The sequence below is a fragment of the Lepidochelys kempii genome, chromosome 8, assembly GCF_965140265.1.
Source record: "Lepidochelys kempii isolate rLepKem1 chromosome 8, rLepKem1.hap2, whole genome shotgun sequence".
NCBI classification, from domain to species: domain Eukaryota; kingdom Metazoa; phylum Chordata; order Testudines; family Cheloniidae; genus Lepidochelys; species Lepidochelys kempii.
The window spans coordinates 102,199,956-102,219,592 of NC_133263.1; the positions used below are offsets into that span (position 1 = coordinate 102,199,956).

General features: G+C 45.6%; 1 protein-coding gene across 8 annotated transcripts in view; it reads right to left on the bottom strand.

The window, feature by feature from the left end:
* The window catches only part of LOC140916319 (cytochrome P450 4B1-like), a 59,358-nt gene that overhangs the window by 17,919 nt on the left and 21,802 nt on the right, over positions 1 to 19,637 (bottom strand). For all 8 annotated transcript variants that reach the window (XR_012160497.1, XR_012160498.1, XM_073357803.1 and 5 more), the window contains exons 5-11: positions 17,423 to 17,547; positions 16,749 to 16,900; positions 15,925 to 16,031; positions 11,990 to 12,180; positions 8,534 to 8,667; positions 7,270 to 7,334; positions 6,678 to 6,760 (exon numbers count right to left, since the gene is read on the bottom strand). Coding sequence is in view for 6 of the 8 variants with exons in the window: in XM_073357803.1 (XP_073213904.1) it covers positions 6,678 to 6,760; positions 7,270 to 7,334; positions 8,534 to 8,667; positions 11,990 to 12,180; positions 15,925 to 16,031; positions 16,749 to 16,900; positions 17,423 to 17,547 (857 nt within the window). In the remaining 2 variants the exon portion in view is untranslated. The remainder of the gene's footprint in view (positions 1 to 6,677; positions 6,761 to 7,269; positions 7,335 to 8,533; positions 8,668 to 11,989; positions 12,181 to 15,924; positions 16,032 to 16,748; positions 16,901 to 17,422; positions 17,548 to 19,637) is intronic.

Below are 19,637 nucleotides of genomic sequence, written 5' to 3' on the forward strand. Positions count from 1 at the left end.
ATATATCTTTTTTGAGATGGGGCGACCAGATCTACATGCAGTATTCAAGATGTGGGCATACCATGGATTTATACAGAGGCAATCTGATATTTTCTGTCTTATCATCTATCCCTTTCCTAATGATTCGCAACATTCTATTCACTTTTTTGGCTGCCGCTGCACATTGAGTGGATGTTTTCAGAGAACTATCCACAGTGACTCCAAGATCTCTTTCTTGAGTGGTAACAGCTGATTTAGACCCCATCCTTTTATGTGTATATAAAGAAGCTGAGGGCAGTAAGATAAATGGTTCTGGCCTTTCTCCAATTTTATTATTCTATGACTCTTTAATATTTGCATATATTCACTTTTTAAATTTTGTAAAAACCAAGTTGTGTTCAATTATTATTACATTTATACAAAAAATAAAAATTGCCAACAATCCAAGGTTCTAGGCACCTCTGCCATAAGACCAATGAGATTGCCCCCAGAACACTTGACTTCCCTCTCCTCTCTCAAAGAGAAAGACATACATAAACACCTCACAGGAGCCCACATAAATACATGTGTCTTGCAGTATGCTCTGAAGATCAGTAGATTTGAGCTTTCTTGGACCAGGGTTGCAAGTCTGTCCCAGAGCTCAGGGACCCTCACAGACAAGGAGTTCCCACCAGCCCAGCCTCTTTCTAGTCGACGGGGAGCCCACTTGAGCACCTCTGCCAATCTCAACTGAGGCTGTATGGCATGGGGAGAGATCACAGGGATCTTAAGCAAAAACTCTTCCATTGTGGAAAGCGGTGCATAGAGACAGACACAAGAAAATAACAGGGAAAGAAATAGAAAACTCTTCCTTTCCCTAATGAAAGGGTCAAATACTGAGCTCTTTGCCTTTCTTTTTACTCACTCCCATTGATTTCTATCACAGTTTATCTGTGCAAGAACAGAATAAAGGACTCAGAATGGATCAGCAAGGACAGCTGCCTCTCGGAGTTCAGAAAAAGAAAGCTAAAGTGAGTACTGCCAAAAGCCAAGCTGAGCTGGACCTTGTAGAGGAAAAAATATCCAGTGGTAAAAGGTACTTTAGCCAGGTAAATAAAAAAGAAAACAAGGAAAGAAGAACTGGGACCACTAAGGACTGAGGATGGGGTGGAGATTAAAGAGATAATCTAGGTATGGTCAAACACAGAAATGAACATTTAGCCTCAGTTTTTAGTAAGGATAATGAGGCACTTGGGGACAGTGGCAAGGTGGCTAATGGGAAGAAGGCTATGAAGTAGAAATTACCACATTTGAGGTGGAATCCAAATTCAAACAGTTTAATGGGATCAAATTGGGGGCTGGATAATCTCCACCCAAGAATATTAAAGAAAATTCACACACGCAATTGAAAGCCCCATAGCAAGGATTTTTAGTGAATCCATAAACTCGGGAGTCATACCCTGTGACTGGAGAATTGCGTATATAGTGGCTATACTCAAGAAGTGGAGGGGGCGGGGGCGGGAGGAAGTAGTGATTCAGGAAACTACAGGCCCATTATTTTGGCCTCAATTGTATGCAAGGTCTTCGAACAAATTTTGAAATAGCAAGTAATTAAAGACATCAAGATAAATGGCAATTGGGATAAAATACAAGATGGTTTTTAAAAAGATAGATTGTGCCAGACTAACCTGATCTCTTTCTTTGGGAAGATAACCGATTTTGTAGACAAAGGAAATGCAGTAGATCTAATCTACTTGCCTTTCAGTAGAGCGTTTGATACAGTTCCACATGGGAAATTATTAGTAAAATTGGAGCAGATGGAGATTAATACAAGAACTGAAAGGTGGATAGGGACCAATTAAAGGGGAGATTGCAATGGGCCACACTGAAAGGTGAACTGTGAGGCTGGAGCAAGGTTACTAAGGATAAATCTTGGGACCAATCTTCCTTAACATTTTCATGAATGACCTTGGCACAAAAAGTGGCTAATAAAATTTGCTGGTGACACAAAGGTGGGAGGCATTGCCAATATGGAGGAGGACCAGAATATCATACAAGAAGTTTTGGAGGATCTTGAAAACTGGAGTAATAGAAATGGGATGAACTTTAATAGGGCAAAGTGCATGGTCGTGCACTTAGGGACTACCAAAAAGATTTTTTGCTATAAGCTGCAGATTTACCAGTTGAAAGCAGCAGAGGAGGAGAAAGATCTGAGCATATTGGTTGATCACAGGATGACCAAAAGCCACCAATATGATTTGGTGTGAAAAAAGCTAGTGCAATCCTAGCGTGCATTCAGCAAGGTATTTTCAATAGAGATAGGGAAGTGTTAGAACCATTATACAAGGCACTGGTGAGACCTCATTTGGAATACTGTGCGCAATTCTTGTCTCCCAAGTTTAAGAAAGATTAATTCAAACTTGGACACATACAGAGCAGGGCTACTACATTGATGAGAGGAATGGAGAACTTATAAGAGGAGACTTAAGGAGCTTGGCTTATTTAGCCTAAAAAAAGGAAGGGTGAGGGGAGATATTGCTCTGTATAAATACATAAGAGGGATAAACATCATCGAGGGAGAGGAGTTAAGGTAAGGGCCAATATTGGCAGAAAAATGGATATAAACTGGCCATTAACAAGTTTAGGCTTGAAATTAGATGAAGGTGTCTAAACATCAGAGAACTGAAGTTCTGGAACAGCCTTCCAAGGGAAATTGTGGGGGCAAGAAACCTAATTTGTTTAAAGACTGAGCTTGATAAGTTTATGGAGGGAATGTTATGATGAGATTGCTTACAATGCATATGGCCCAACCACAACTGCTATAAGCAAATATCTCCAGTGGCCGGAGATGGGACACTAGATGGGGAGGGCTCTGAGTTACTGCAGAGAATTCTTTCCCAGGTGTCTGGCTCGTTGGTCTCACCCACATGCCCAGGGTCTAACTGATCTCCGTATTTGGGGTCAGGAAAGGTATTTTCTCCCAGGTCAGATTGGCAAAGACCCTCAGAGGGTTTCACATTCCTCTGCAGTGTAAGGAATGGGCCATTTGCTGGCTTGAACTAGAGTAAAGGTTGGAGTTTCTGTAACTTAAGACTTTAAATCAAGATTTAAGGACTTCAGTAACTCAGCCAGAGGTTTGGGATTTACTGCAGGAGTGGGTGGGTGAGGTTCTATGCCTGCAATGTTCAGGAGGCCAGATTAGATGATCATGAAGGTCCCTTCTGCCCTTGAAGTCTATGAGTCGATGAGGGCTGGGTCCAATCCATGCAATTCTAAATGATTATTTTAATGTTTCTTGCATGCTGCTGGAAGGAGCAGCTGGCCTCATGTTTGGCATTTTCTATACTCTTGTTTTCCCCCTTTCTCTCGACCCCACATCCCACTTATCACCTTTAAAACATAAACATGTACTTCACAGCTCTCAATTCACCTTCTCACTTGAAGGAAAACTCTGAAGTAGCCCTGCTGCCTTTCAAATATTGCTAAGCGCCATAGGCTGGAGGAGAAAATGTGGCATGTCTCTTTAAATTGAAGCCAGTGGAGAAATTGTAATGGCCAATCCCACCCAGGTCCCCTCCTCCTCCTCCCTCACAGCCAGCAAATCTCTCCAGGCAGCTGGGCTGATTTGAAAAGAAGCTGACTCACTAGACAGACCTTCCCACCCCTTTTCCGCCCACCCCCTTTCCGTATTTCCCCATCCTCTGTATGTCACGGGTATGTGGGCTTTCCTTTCTGTGTGGGTGATGAGCTTGCAGCCAGACATCCTTGGGAGTTGGTGATTGTGACAGTGTGTACAGGGCTGAATCTGATCCTCAGCAAATAAGGGGTCAACCTCAGCTCAGCTTCCCCCTGTCCCTCCACAGGTGCTTAAGGACAGGGTTATAAATTATTGCTTGGGAGATAGAGAGGAGAGAGAATGGTTTTGGCAGGAACAGGTTCCAGGCTCAGGGTCACAGGACTGGGTTGATTCCTGAGCTGGGGAGCTCGCTATTTCCTTTCTTCACTTAAATTACTTTAATTTGCCTTTTTGCTATTAATATTATGCCTCGAGGAAGACCTTGCCGACTGTAATTGTGTCTTTTTTCCCCCCAGCCATTCTTCCAGCTTATAGTAACCTCATGAAAAAGGCCCGATATGACCAATCAGAATGTGATCTTGAATAATTTGAACCTAATTCACTTCTCCGTCACTCCTACTTTGTGCTGATGAAATGCTCTTGATTTCAACAACTGATGCTGGAATAAAATAGCAGTAGCCCAGGGGCAAATTATGCTTCTGGCATCCTAAATCAGATTGTAATGAATAGGTAGGATCATGTTCCATGTCTGGGTATATAATTCCTAATATTCTCAGCAGAGTCAGGAAGGGCAGCATAACTGTGTAATAATGTGTAAATGATACGGGAAAGCACAATAGATTTCCCCTGGTTGGATTTCTCCCTACTGTGTTTGGAAGGTGGAGTCACTTGTCCCCTGCTGGAGATTCCTTTCAGAAGCTAAATCAGGGAAGAATCAAATGGCTTTACTTAGAGTTTGTTTACCAAGCTTCAAATGATAAAATACCATTGTGTCCCGCTACATCTGTAATTTTAAGGTGTGTGGTTTAATATTATGTCAGGTGTGAGAAGAAAACCCTCTAACTTGTGTTAGTCAGCGTCCGGGTGAGGCAGATTTCGTGCCTTTCTTGTAACTACGGTTATTTACAGTATGATTAAGTCAAGGGAATTCAAAGGCCCTACACTGACTGATTTACGCCAGCTGGGGGCTTTGGCCCATGAACGTCTATGGAGCCCACCACGGGAGAAATCTCTGTGGGGGCATAAAGCTGTCCTAGTGACCCCTATGCCACGCTACTTGCAATCCCCAGGTGTAGCGGGTGGATCTTGGGAAAGGAGGTGTGATAATTGGGTCTGCGGATATATCCTCATTGTAAGCCCAGCGGTGAAAAGTGTGTGGAAGTCCATAAAGTGTCACAATAATCTATAACAACCAATGTCGATGGGGAAAGGTGCAAAGGGGCAACAAACTGAATTAATCCAAACAAAAGGACCTCCTGATCTAACTCGGGGAATGCATTTAGACCATGTCTGGAAAACAAGAGAAGTGCGGGACTGGAAATCAAAGGACCAAAACTGGTGTGTTGGAAATTAGGCCTAACTGGTGAATGCAGTAATGAGGGCAAAATGTTCTGCTCCAAACTCCTTTTTCTTTTCAAGAAGAAGCTGTCTGACAGCTGCTGGTTGGGGACAGGTAAACTGAAAGGAGCAAGCTTTGCTATGAGGGCAGTCATCACCACCATCTCCTGGGGCTCTGGGAGATACTGGGACATTGTTGGCCTTTGTCATCCTCATCCCGAGCAGACTCAGACTCAGCTGACATCGCCAGCTCCACTGGCTCAGGCTAGATCCCAACCACCACCAGGGATGTGAGATTTTGTCCTTTTCCACCTTGTTTCTTCTCTTTCCTATTCCTTTCCTTTTTCCTTCTGTCTAATAAGAGTGGCTTAGCCGGCCGAGACTGTCTATTTTGCTGTGCTGCTGTAAGCCTGTGATCACAGAGGCAGTTTAAAAGCAATGCTCTAAACAGTCCCCGGCTAGTACGAGTTTGTCAAGTCTCGGAGCGGCTAATAAAAATGTGTGCCACGCTTGTTTCTCCAGCGCGGAGGTTACAAGTAAAAGTCAACACCAGAGACAGAAGCTGCATTCCCTATCCTTGCTGTTCTTTTCTCCCCTAGGGTGTGGATTTGTCTTGTTGTGTCTTTTAGGAAAGGGGACTGGATTTTCACAACCACAGCACCAAGCCACCTCAGCTAACTTCTTCTCTTTCTCCCCAAAAAGACTGTTATTACCATCTTTAATACCAGCGAAGAGACTGTAAAATAGGAGGGTTTTCCTTCTAAAAACTCTCTCCGGCTAAAAGGAAAGGAATCAAGGCATGCTGTTAAAATGAAAGTCTTACTTAATACCTTACATTTCAAATGCTTGAATTGTTTTCCCTTCTTTTCTGTATCTTTAATAGAAGATTTAAAAGATTTTTTCAGTGGAGCTACACAGACTTACACGAGCTGGGAATCTGACCCATTAACTTCCATGAAGCCCTTGTTGGGAGAAAACTTTGGGGGGCATAAAGCTGTCATAGTGACCCCTGTGCCAGTCCACTTCCTGGTCCCCAGTGTAGGGGGTGTGTCTTGGGAAAGGGGTTATCTCTGTGCTGAAATACCAATCTCTGGCTGTTGGAAAGGACCCATGGCATCCAAGGTAATGTAAAGCAGCTCTGAGGCTGCTCTAAATTACTCTAGGGATCAAACCAGGAGCTGGCAGCCTGAGAAGAAGGGGCTGGAGGCTTCCAACCCCTTCTTTGTCTCCCATTCTTGGAGTCACTTCACACTGCTCTCTGTACATGGAACAATCTCCCATTTCCTGTCTACCTAGTGCACCCTCTCCCCTTTCAAATGCCTCCTTAAAACCCACTTCCCCAGGAATCCGCTCTGCCTTGCTTCCTGGCCAATGATCTCTCTGCACCATGTCCCTTCTGTTGCCTGACAGTACCTTCTCTCCCTTTTTCTTGTCTGCCGAAGGGCCCCATCCTGTTCCCGTTGGAGTCAGTGGCAAAATTCCCATCTGGATCAGGGCTTGAGCTCTTGGCAGCATTGACTCCCTTATTAAATGCTGCGTAGGTTTGTAGCACTAAATAGACATGAATACTAATGCTATACCCCACCTTGCTCCAGCTGAAAAAGGCATAAAAGCATGGGAGTGTCTCTGGGAGGAGTTCTCCGGCGAAAACCTCATGGGATCAAATACCTGTAATGAGAGTGTTTGATAACTCAGAAGAGATAACATCACTGTAGCACTCTTGTTTAGATTGGCAGCTGATTTCTCGTATTCCTGTTGCATGCTGAATGATAGCCTCACTGTGTCATTGTTGCATAAGTGAAATTATAGCATTGTGAATTAGCCAGAGGGCCAAAACAGAGCCAGGTGTGGCAGGGAGCTTTATTGCATCCTTTGAGTAGGCAGAACCATGATACAGTGGATAAGGATGCTGCCCTGGCAGTCAGGCCACCTGGATTCTATGTCCTGAAATGCTGTGTGACCTTTGGCAAGTCACTTCCCCTTTCATCTTTTCTCTGTCTGATCTACTTAGGCTGTAATCTCTGTGGGACAAGGGCCAGGATCTTGCTCTGTGTTTGTACAGCACCTAACACAACAGGGACCTGATCCAGGATGGGCCCCCTCCGTCCCCGGACGCTACCCCAGTACAGTAGCTGCAGGAAGCAGGTTGTTGTTATAAAGACAAAAGAGTACTGTACCTCAGGATCTTTCCATAATTTGGGATCCCTGTGTATAAGATAGATGTTTATTCCAACCAAAGTGCCTGCAAAGCAACAGGAGGGATAAAAAGCTCAAGAAAAAGACAGGTCTTGGACATAGCTTCTCTGCTTAAGCTATGTTCTCTGAGGGGCTAAGCGTTCTTACAACCACAGTAGCTTGCATTTTTATGACCCCCATTTTCAGGCCACCCATCCCAGTGCAATTGCTCAGTGGGAAGGTTTGACAGCTCTCCCTCTGAACTTCTGTGATAAGAGCAAGAATAATATCTAGCTCTTCCCTAGTTGGGTTCTGTGACATGAAACCAGCTGGAGCTCCACCGCTCAGCCTGACTGTATGGCTCTGGAGCTCAACTGGAATCACGTGGGAGGCTTGGAACGGGCAACATATCAGCCCCGCTCCACCCAGTGTCCAGGCTGCAGAGTCTAGACATCCCTCAGGACTATTAGGGACAACACCAGGGAGCCCCTGCACCCCTGTTAAGTCTCCCCATCTCCACAGAAAGAGAAGTGAGGGGGCAGGTGGGACTCCACAGCTGAGAGTCAACTGCAGAAGCTCCATTTTACATCAGCCATTGGGGGTGGACAGATCTGCTGGGCACAGAGATTTTCCCCTGGGGCAGTTGGGAACTGGGAAGATTGGACACCACCACCATGATCGTCTCCAGTCCTGCTGACCACCAGAGGAACATTTTTGTCCCCCTCGTCCCCTGTAGGAGGACGACTGCAGCCCCACAGCTGCCGTAGTCTATGTGTGAAGGAGAGAAAGGGGCAGGATCTGTAGAGATTGGCAGCATGGGAAGTTCATGGACATATTCTCCTTTCAGCTGCTCAACAGGTCCCAATCACAGTGTTATGGGGAGGGAGAAGAGAGGGGAAGCCTAGAAAGTCTTGCAATGAATGTGCTGAGATCACCATAACTGGAGAAGGCATTCAAGGCTAAGGCTAGTCCTTAGTCCCATCTACTAGGGATAATAGGCTCAGATGCAGCGATAATGAAGGCAGATAGACTATGTGACCCAACAGAGGCCATTTCGAGACCAAATAACTTCAGGTTTCTACATGGCCCGTTTAGTGAGCCCGGATTTGGTAAAGCTTAATGGAGTAGCTGTGGAAGAAATTTGTAGCTCTCGACAACCAGCAAAACAGACTCCAGAAACTTTGCTTCAAGAGGTGTTTGTCCTTTTAACTGGCTAGTACACCTCACATAAGGTTTAATGGAAAAGGGGAAATGGAGGAAACCGACCTTCTGGTAAATAACGTCCGTCATGGAACGTGATGGGTTTGCTGAGCTGGCGGCTCACAAGAGGCACTGGAGGGAGAATACGCATACTCTCCTTGATGCACATTGTGGTGTAAGGCATCTTACCAAGGTCATCCCTGCAAGCAAGAGAAATTGAGTGACACCCTCCTTCTCGATGCAATAATACTGACAGACCATCTCTGTGCTGAGAATCCACGCTGCAGGTTGCATACAAAACCTGCACCCAGTGTCCAGGCTGAGCTGCTGACCCTATCGTTCTGCCTAAAATGATCATCTTCACTAGACCTGCTGGGCTGGATTTTACACTGACAACTTCGCTCCTTTGATTCTATTTTTTAAGCCTGTAAAATACAGTTAAATTTTCTCCCATGTGATGAAAATCAGCAAAAAGGGAGGATGTCGTGAAGCTCTTGAACTTCTGCAGACTATGGTGTGCGGCTTGGAGGGTCAGTAAGTTTGGCCACCTCAGTATATAAGAATGGCAGTTGCTCAGCTATTCGGCTCATGGGGTCATATCCCCTGAGCTTGTTTGGTTTGTTTGTTAGATCTGTAACTCGTCTGCTTTTCCAATGAGTCCAGTGTGTCTGATCCGTGGAAGGGCGGGGGCGGGGCTGGGAGTTCTGCTACTTTCCCTGCTTGGAAGGGCCACAGGGAAAGGAGCAGAACCCCCAGCCCTGCCCCCCAGCCCTCTCCTCCATCCGGGCTGCTGCTGTGTCTTTCCGGTACTCCATACTGGCTATAAATAGCTTGCTGGTACGGTGTACCGGAGCATGCCAGCCTGCTTGCTCTGCTGGCTTAGTCACAAGGGTTTTCAGGATTGGGCACATAGTTTCCTCCTGAAGCATAAAGCAGTTGACCTACATTTAAAATCCGGGCCTCTCTGCATGCTCTCTACCTGCCTTCCTTGGCACCCTCCCCAGTTTCTGAAAGGCCAGAGGGTTTGGGTGGGAAAGGCTCAGTGGCTACACAGCCAACAAAAGCTGTCATTCATTTTTATGATTATTTACGCAGCTCCGAGCATGTGTCAAGTCAAGTGCTTTGCAAATGAGTAGTGAGATAAGGACCTTTCCCTAAAGCAGTAGTCACTAACTGGTCGATTGCGATCAACTGGTCAATCCTGGAGACTCTCCCAGTCGATCGCCATCTCTGGCTGCTAAAAGTCCGGAGGTGCAGAGGGACTGCCGCTAAGGCAGGCTTCCTGCCTGCCCCGGCTCGACGCCACTACTGGAAGTGGCCAGCCCCCCCCCGTGGCCCCGAGTGGCGGGGGAGGCAGTGGTCTCCTCCCTGCAAGCACCGCCCCTGCAGCTCCCATTGGCCGGGAATGGGGAACTCTGGCCAATGGGAGCTGTGGGGGCAGTGCCTGCAGAGAGGGGCAGCGCGCGGAGCCATGTGCCCACCCCCCAGGGGCTGCAGCAGCACGTTGGCCCCTTCTGGGAGTGGTGTGGGGCCAGGGCAGGCAGGGAGCTTGCCTTAGCCCCGCTGAGCTGCTGACCGGGAGCCGCCCGAGGTAAGTGCCCCCCGGTGGGAGGCTGCACCCCAACCCCCAGCCCTGAGTCCCCTCTTGGAGCCAGCACCCCATACCCCCTCCTGCACCCCAAACCCCATCCTGCATCCCAAGCCCCTTCCCCAGCCCTGAGCCCTCTCCAAGAGCCAGCACCCTATACCTCCTTCTGCCCCAGACTGGAGCCCCCTCCTGCTCCCAAACTCCCTCCCAGAGCTTGCACTCCTCACCACCCCTACACCCCAACCCTATGCCCCTGGCTCAGCCCAGAGCTCCCTCCCACACTCTGAACCCCTCAGCCCCAGCCCAGAGCCTGCACCCCCTCCCAAACCCCAAACCCCTGCTGCAGCCCAGTTAAAGTGAGTGAGGGTGAGGGAGAGCGATAGCATGGTGGTGGTGAGGGATGGAGTGAGCAAGGCTTTGGGGAAGGGGCGGGGTAGATCCTGGGTTGCACTTAAATTCAAAAAGTGTGTAGAAAGTTTGGCGACCACTGCCTTAAAGAGTGTACAAAGCTGTATAGATAAGCATTTGGGGTGAGTAAAGAAGCCACAGTGAAAAATGACCCAGTGTATTCAGGTTTCAGAGTAGCAGTCGTGTTAGTCTGTATTCGCAAAAAGAAAAGGAGGACTTGTGGCACCTTAAAGACTAACCAATTTATTTGAGCATAAGCTTTTGTGAGCTACAGCTCACTTCATCGGATGCATTCAGTGGAAAATATTCAGCCTCCTATTTTTCTGCTCATGGAATATTATGTTTTTACTCTGTGGGTCCTGCCTGGTTGCAGACAGTTTGCTGAAAGGTTCTGGCATTTTCTACTCGAAATTTAAGTCATGTGGCTTAGTTGTGATTAGTCAGATAGGTTATACAAAGTTGCCTGGATGAATGAGGGTACAAGCATTACCATCAGCAACCTTTGTCTTGGAACATTTCAATTTGGTTCCTACAAATATTCATGCACGTGGATTTGAAATTTGCTTCCCACAAAAATCCATGCCAATAATACCTAATCACTTCAACATTTTCAGCGAGCCAAAGGGACAGAATGCAAGGAGGCCCATGAGAACTCATTAAACCATTTGAATAATCACAGAACATGATTGAAATCTACTCCCAGCTCAGTCCAAGTGATTTAATCTGAGAGTGACCCTAATTAAAACAGCGTTACAAAATTCAGCTTGCCTTTGACCACAACAGTTTTTGATGGACAAGTAAAATATTGTTTAATTTTCTCATTATCATCCAAGGTTCTCATACATATTACAGTGACGAGGGCTACTTAATTATGTAGATTAGAGGGCTGGATGGCAGGAGGTAAAATTTTGCACGCATGCTGGTAGATTTTCCTGACAACTTTGCAACACAGATATCCGGGGTAGCGTCCGCTTATTTTCAAAGGATCTGAAAGTCACATATGGCACCATTATCTCAGTTGTTTATGTCAGTCTCATCAGTAATGTCAGGCCCAGCTGGAGATTAGCACTGGTGAACTGAATGCCCCTGAAGAGCCAGACAGTGGAGAACAAGAGCGGGAACCATTTTTAAACCTGTGGGTCCCACAAAGTTAGTGTCTATTTATGTTTAATGTGGGGAGTTGGATGTTTAAATATATAAGTAATTCAGAGCTAGCTGACCCCTCAACTATTTGACAGTCTCCAGTTACCATGCAAAACATGAAATGTTCTTGCAAGCATCCATGTTAAAGACAATGAAAATCCTGTTCAAAACTCTGACCCAAAGACCATTGGAATCATTGTAAAGACTCCCTCTGACTACCACTGGGCTTTGGATCAGACTCCAACTAAATATCAGCGCAACATACCACACTGCCTGATGCCCTGAGTTTCAGGGATTTCTTGGTTTCCAACACTCAAGAATATCTTAGTTCACCAGACATAATCTTGAGAGGAAATATCATGGAATAAGATGTGAACGCTCACCACTGAATGGTCTCCCGGTCTCCCAGAAGCTCCCGTATCTCTTCTCTGCATTTCTGCTGGTGCTCTGGGTACATGGCCAGGCAGTATAAGGTCCAAGAGATCCCACTGGCTGTGGTATCATGACCCCCAAACATGAAAGTGTCCACCTCAGCACGTATGTCTTCGTCAGATAATCCTGCTCCCTTTTCATCCTAATTAGACAGGGATATTGGTCAAGGGAATGTATTAGCCCAGATATACTTTGCTTCTGCTGTACCACATGGCACCTAATGCTGCCCTTGGCAAACATTAAGCAGACATACCACTCCCCCCACCAATGGCGATGCCAAATGCAGAGTAACAGTGGGGTTAAAAATGGTCTCTTCTCTCTTCCTTTCGACCCCTGAGCTCCAGAAGTCTCTCTGTTATCTCAGGTCTCTCCCCCATTGGGCATGCAATGTGGTTCACTCCGAGACTAGTGCACAGACTGGGGTGGCCAGTAGAGCTGGTCTGGTTTTTTTTTTTTTTCTTTTTCTGTTGGAAATTGTCTATTTGTTTTCATCCAGAAAAATTATGGGAAATTAGGAGTTTTCATCAAACTCTAAACTAAAAGATTTTGGCTGAGAATAGGCATTGCGTGCCTCATGGGAGTTGTAATTGGCTCCTCTTGTCCCCATTCTCCTCTGTGGGCCAGGATCCTGTGATGGGGTGTATCAACACAAGACTGGTGATGCAAGGGTTAACAAACTGCTTTGGGCCAAACAAGCCACATCCCTTCACCCTTGCTGGGCATGCTTTCATGGAGGGAGCATATAAAAGGGAACGGCTCAGCTCAGTCAGGGCTGGCTAAGGAGGAGAGCAGATGTGTGCAGCAGGCTCCTGCCAAGAAGCTGCCAGGACTGCAAACCACTGAAGCTGAGCACTGGGACTCTAGCCATTGTGTACTAGGAAAAGAGGCCGACTTGGACTCTCACCATTGGGTGGCATTGTCACTAGTAAAGAAGCTACTCGTACTCTAGCCACCGGGCGGTACTGCCCCTAGCTAAAGCAGCTTTGTGGACGCTTGCCCCTAGACAAAGCCATTGCTAGAGAGAGCGACTCATTGGACTCTCACTACTTATTCCCACCAGAGGAAGCACCTCTTAGGATCCCACCAGTGACCTCTACTGCCCTTTAAGCAAAGTGACACCTTGTACCCCGCTGACCCCTTGACAAATCGTCAGAAAGACAACTCCCACAGTGCATCCTGGTCTCCTCTTTTTGTGAAGGGAAGCAATGTGGGTTCATACACAACTTGCAGCTTGAGCTATTCACCTGAGAGAATTTCTTCAGTAAGATACAAAATGAGCATGGACGCCAAAGCATGAGAGATCAAGGATTTGTAACGTTGATATCAGCACTGTGGATGTAATTCTTTTACCCACTGAAAAAGCTGAAGATGCTTCTAAGGAAGGATTGGGAGCTACATCACTATCGAGACATAGGTCTCAATGACTGCTCTAAAGTGCAGTGAGATCCGTGTTACCAGAAGCACCACTGTATTCACACTCTCCACGTTATTGAAATAATCTTTGTGCAAAGTATGCCTTGTGAGGTATTATTTAAAAACTAACACACTGATCAATCTTCTTGTTTAATGTATGTACAAAATGCGGATTAAGAGTTATGAACACAAACTGAAATTATGACTACAGTGCGTTTACCAGGCACCTCTGGGGAGTGGGTAAACTGGTTCTCAAAGACAAGAATAAGCTAACGCCTCTAGTCGGGTGTCATCAACGCTGACTGGCCTGTCAAATGGCTATTCTGTGGCAATGAAAGTTGGCAGGAATAGATCAATCTGGATTTTAGCAAACAACTTTGATCTCTGTGCCTGCTACTTCTAATCACTTTAAATCGATCTTTCTGTAGTTAATAAACCTGTTTTATTATATTTTATCTAAAACAGTTTGGGTTGAAGTGCTTGGGGGAATCTCTGCTCAGATTCCAAAGGCCAGTGCATGTCTACTTTCCTATGAAGAAGTGGCAAACTTACTAATGAGGTTGCACTGTCCAAGGCAACCTTGAGCAAGAGGGCATATTTCATAGAATAGAATCATAGAATAACAGAGTTGGAAGGGACCTCTGGAGGCCATCTAGTCCAACCCCTTGCCCAGAGCAGGACCAATCCCAACTAAATCATCCCAGCCAGGGCTTTGTCAAGCCTGACCTTAAAAACTTCTAAGGAAGGGGATTCCACCACCTCCCTAGGTAACGCATTCCAGTGTTTCACCACCCTCCTAGTGAAAAAGCTTTTCCTAATATCCAACCTAAACCTTCCCCACTGCAACTTGAGACCATTACTCCTTGTCCTGTCATCTGCTATCACTGAGAATAGTCTAGATCCATCCTCTTTGGATCCACCTTTCAGGTAGTTAAAAGCAGCTATCAAATCCCCCCTCATTCTTCTCTTCCGTAGACTAAACAATCCCAGTTCCCTCAGCCTCTCCTCATAAGTCATGTGTTCCAGTCCCCTTATCATTTTTGTTGCCCTTCACTGGACTCTCTCCAATTTCTCCACATCCTTCTTGTAGTGTGGGGCCCAAAACTGGACACAGTACTCCAGATGAGGCCTCACCAATGTCAGATAGAGGGGAACGATCACGTCCCTCGATCTGCTGGCAATGCCCCTACTTATACACCCCAAAATGCCATATACAAGAAAGAAGTTGGAGCAGAGTCACTTTTGAAATAATTCATGCCCAGATATCACCTGGTAATCAAGGAAAGGTGTCAATTATGCATGTTCTTGTTGATGACATACAACTGGATGATCTGGCAAAAGCAGAAAGTATATGACAATGTGATACAAGCATCATGCAGTTTATCATCAGGAATAGGACAAGGGACCACCATTGAAGAATAGGGAATTCTTGGACTATGCTAAAATATGTGAATTTGAAGCTGTAGATACTGTGACAGAGTCGGGCCAGATGGCTACAGGAGAGTGATAGAAGGCAGATATATTAGCCCCAGGTTAAGTAGGTCCCTTTTCCCTGGGTAAGGTAACAGGAAAGGTTCCAGAACAATCAGGAACTTTCTGGAAACAATTAAGGCAGACAGGCTGATTAGAACACCTGCAGCCAATCAAGAAGCTGCTAGAATCAATTAAGGCAGGCTAATCAGGGCACCTGGGTTTAAAAAGGAGCTCACTTCAGTTTGTGGTGCATGCGAGGAGCTGGGAGCAAGAGGTGCAAGAAGCTGAGAGTGAGAAGGCGTACTACTGGAAGACTGAGAAGTACAAGCATTATCAGACATCAGGAGGAAGGTCCTGTGGTGAGAATAAAGAAGGTGTTGGGAGGAGGCCATGGGGAAGTAGCCCAGGGAGTTGTAGCTGTCACACAGCTGTTACAGGAGTCAGTGTAGATAGCTGCATTCCACAGGGCCCTGGGCTGGAACCCGAAGTAGAGGGTGGGCCCGGGTTCCCCCCATCCCTCCATCCCCCCAACTCCCTACTTGATACCGGAGGAGTTGAACTGGACTGTGGATTCCACCAGAAGGGAAGGTCTCTGTCCTGTTCCCCGATCCACTCGGTGGATCAGCAAAGACTGTGGGGATTGTTCTTCTTCCTTTCCCCATGCTGGCCAGTGATGAGGCTAACTGAGTGAACGGCAGATTTGAGCCATGAAAGTGGCCAAACTGAGGGCTGCCGTGAACCTCTGAGGTGAGAATAAGCGCAGGACAAGGCAGAGGAGGAACTTTGTCACAATACCTATAAACAAAGGAAGTTGAAGGATGTGGAGTCCTTAAAGAACTTGCTCCAGAAATTAACTGATGCTGGAGAAGATTCACTTTTAGCCCAACCCAGCTAGGTTGCTACAAAGTGGAAAAATCAATGTGAGAATTTTTTTGTCTAACAGACTTACACACACTTATTCACAAGATATGAGAAATAACCAAGGTTCTTCTGTACCTACCTTGGCACACAGAAGAATATCCAGGAAGTCCAGGTGTCTCTTCTTCTGGATCTTTTCAAGTTCTCGCTCATCCTTGAGGGATTTCTTCCTCTCCTTTATCACTTTATCTGTTTCAGAAAAAGGACAATAAAAATATATATTTCAAGACTCTGGATTGCTTTGCTAATTCTACCAACAGAGTGAAGGGCCATCTCAACATGTGAGGTTTTCTGGCCCCATCATCCTCCATGTTGATGATGATAGGATTCACTCTGTATGGGTGCCATAGGATGCAGGGCAGAAGCAGAGGCCTGTTAGAAGGACTCTACTCGGTGCTTTCTTATATCTATGTGGGAGGGAATGGGATCGCTCTCATTCCATTACCCAGTTGGCTCCACAGTTATTTCTCACTAAATTTGAGTTTGCATAATTCAAATTTAGGGGAAGGTCAGCTCAAATCCAGCCCCGATAGGTAATGACTGGAAGGTGCAATCAGGTGTCCAACTCACATAACACCTTTGATGGCAGACTTATCAAAGAAGCCAAGGGTCCATGAAGAGTGCACCTCCCTCACACCTCTAAAGGTGGACTCCCCAGAAGAGGAGTGAGGCACCTTGGCAGTGCAATATGTGGGAAGCTTGCACATCTATACAATGTCTATAGATCAACAGAAGACTTTGTTGCTATACTGAGAGTCATGGAGACCAAAGCACCAATCTGGCGCCTGTTGAAGTCAACTGATCGCTTCTCATTGGTTTCAGCGGGAGTTAGATTTTCTCTAAAGAGCTTTTTGCCCTTCTCCGCAAGTTTCAGAGAAAGACAGTGACAAGAACATTGAGAAATACCTGTTTGGAGATGCACCATGTCACAGGCCTTCTGGAATCGACGTCCATCACGACTGAGCCAATAGATGAAATCAATCTGATATGGGAGGTACCAGATCCTGTAATTTATCTGAAAGGTGATTTCACAGACAGATTTGATGTAGGAATTCTCCCTGAAAGAAAAGTATGTAGAAGGATTTAAATGGCATTTAGCAAAGTATATAACTTTTCTGCCTGTGGTAGAGATGTAACATAGTCACCATGAATCCTTAAGTTGCAATATCCTATCCCTAAACAGTGAGTTCGTGGCAGCGGTCTATCCGGATAACATTGCATAAAGCTCCCAGTTAGAGCTGGGAGAAGAACTGACTTTTTGGTTTGAAGGCAGTTCTAAAAAATAAAATAAAATATTCAGTTTCGGTTGAACTGAATCCAAAACTTTCCAGTGAATCAAAAAAGTCAATTTTCTAGAGGCGGATTCAAACCAGAGTCTCAGAATATCTGAACTGCTGGGCTAAAGGTTATAAAGGGTGTGGGAGGAGGGTTATCGCAACAGCACCACACCACCCCCTCCAGCAGTTTTGTGACTATTTGTGTCATATTCGCAAATAGTTTTGAGTCGACCAAAACTGCTGTCTTTGGCAAACAAATTATTTATCCAAAAATTTTTGCCCAGGTCTTCCCCGTGTACTGACTTGTCGATCTGGCAGTTGCTCTCGTGACTAAAGGCACATTTCAAGATGCTGTCTAGAGTCATCAAGCTGACATGTCCAAAGAGCTCCACCGACTTCTCCTGAGTGATCAGATGTTCCCATTTATCCTAATGCAGGAAGGAGACGGGAAATGAGATGGGACAGAAATGCCTTGCTAGATGCTAAAGCAACAAGGTGGATGAGGTAATAACTTTCATTGGACCAACTTCCACAGTGAGAGAGATGAGTTTTCGAGCTTACACAGAGCAGTCGATATACCTAACACCACGGGAGAGTAGGTTGTTGACCCCCTCAGGTGGCTGATTGGTACAATGACTGTGCTACATCTTCTAACTTTGTGGGTTAATCCTTTATCTTGACTGTTTACAGTACATGCTTTTGACTCTGAAGGTTCCCAGTTCAACCCCCCCTGTTGGCCCAAGGGGATCAGTCACGTTTGCATTTACCTTCTGGGTGGTTAAAATTTAAAATCTACTTGTGAAATATGGGAAAGGGAGGACTACACAGTGTTCTGTTAATCAAATATTAGCAAAGCTAGTTTTGGAGGAGCAGGGAGTGGAAGGGTTTAAAGTCAAAATATAAATGAGATCTGTATTTGTACCTGATATATAGTGGAGAGGCCAGAATTATTTCTCTCTATCCCCTGTCTCCAATGTAAGTCAAATGTCTTGATTATACTACGACAGCGTATTTAGATTTCAAGTTCTTTCACAGCTTCTCCCAGCCTACACTTCCAGCTTTGTCTCTCATTTTTCTGGTGAAAGCAGCAAAAGAGATCCCCTTCTTCTCTCCTCAGCATGGGGAGACTGCTCACCAGTGCTCCCCCTTGTCCTTAACTGATGAGGTAAGGACTCACCAGTCAGGGGAATCTGAAGTGGGAGTAGCAGAATGCCTGGCAGGGGAGTTTGTTGCGCTCCCAGCCTTCTGGACACTAGATGCAGCAGTAGTAACTCCCGATGGGAGGAAAGGCACCCTCTACAGCCTCTTCTCCATGAGTTCTCCCCCTTACTGTTACAGGAGTGCTCTATAAAAGAGAGATGTCTGTAGAAATGTAAGTAGCTAGTAAATAGATGAAGTGCCAATAGATGCTGCTCAAGAATATGTAGCAGAGTTCCTGAGTTTTGTAGAATGAATAAAAGTTGTAGTGTGCTGCAAATGGTTTCCTCCATGCAGCACTTTACATGGAAACCATGGAGCACTCAAGGACAGTAAAGCCATTGCGGAGAAACTAAATGAAATGTTTGCATCGGTCTTCTCGGCTGAGGATGTGAGGGAGAGTCCCAAACCTGAGCCAATCTCTTTAGGTAACAAATCTGAGGAACCGTCCCAGATTGAGGTGTCATTAGAGGAGCAAATTGATAAACTAAACAGTAATAAGTCACCAAGACCAGATGGTGTTCACCCAAGAGTTCTGAAGGAACTCAAATGTGAAATTGCAGAACTACTAACTGTGACATGTCACCTATCATTTAAATCAGCTTCTGTACCAAATGACTGGAGGATAGCTAATATGATGCCAATTTTTAGAAAGGGCTGCAGAGGTGATCCAGGCAATTACAGGCCGGTAAGCCTGACTTCAATACCGGGCAAACTGGTTGAAACTATAGTAAAGAACAAAATTGTCAGACACAAAGATTAACATAATTTGTTGGAGAAAAGTCAACATGGTTTTTGTAAAGGGAAATCATGCCTCACCAATCTACTAGAATTCTTTGAGGGGGGTCAACAAGCATGTGGACAAGAGTGATCGAGGAGATCTAATGTACTTAGATTTTCAGAAAGCCTTTGACAAGGTCCCTCATCAAAGGCTCTTAAGCAAAGTAAGCTGTCATGGGATAAGAAGGAAGGTCCTCTCCTGGATCAGAACCTGGTTAAAAGACGGGAAGCAAAGGGTAGGAATAAATGGTCAGTTTTCAGAACGGACAGAGGTAAATAGTGGCTTCCCCCAGGGGTCTGTACTGGGACCATTCCTATTCAACATATTCAAAAATGATCTGGAAAAAGAGGTAAATGGTGAGGTGGCAACATTTGCAGATGATACAAAAGTATTCAAGATGGTTAAGTCCAAAGCAGACTGTGAAGAATTACAAAGGGATCTCACAAAACTGGGTGACTGGGCAACAAAATGATAGATGAAATTCAATGTTGATAAATATAAAATCAGACACATGGGAAAACATAATCCCAACTATACATA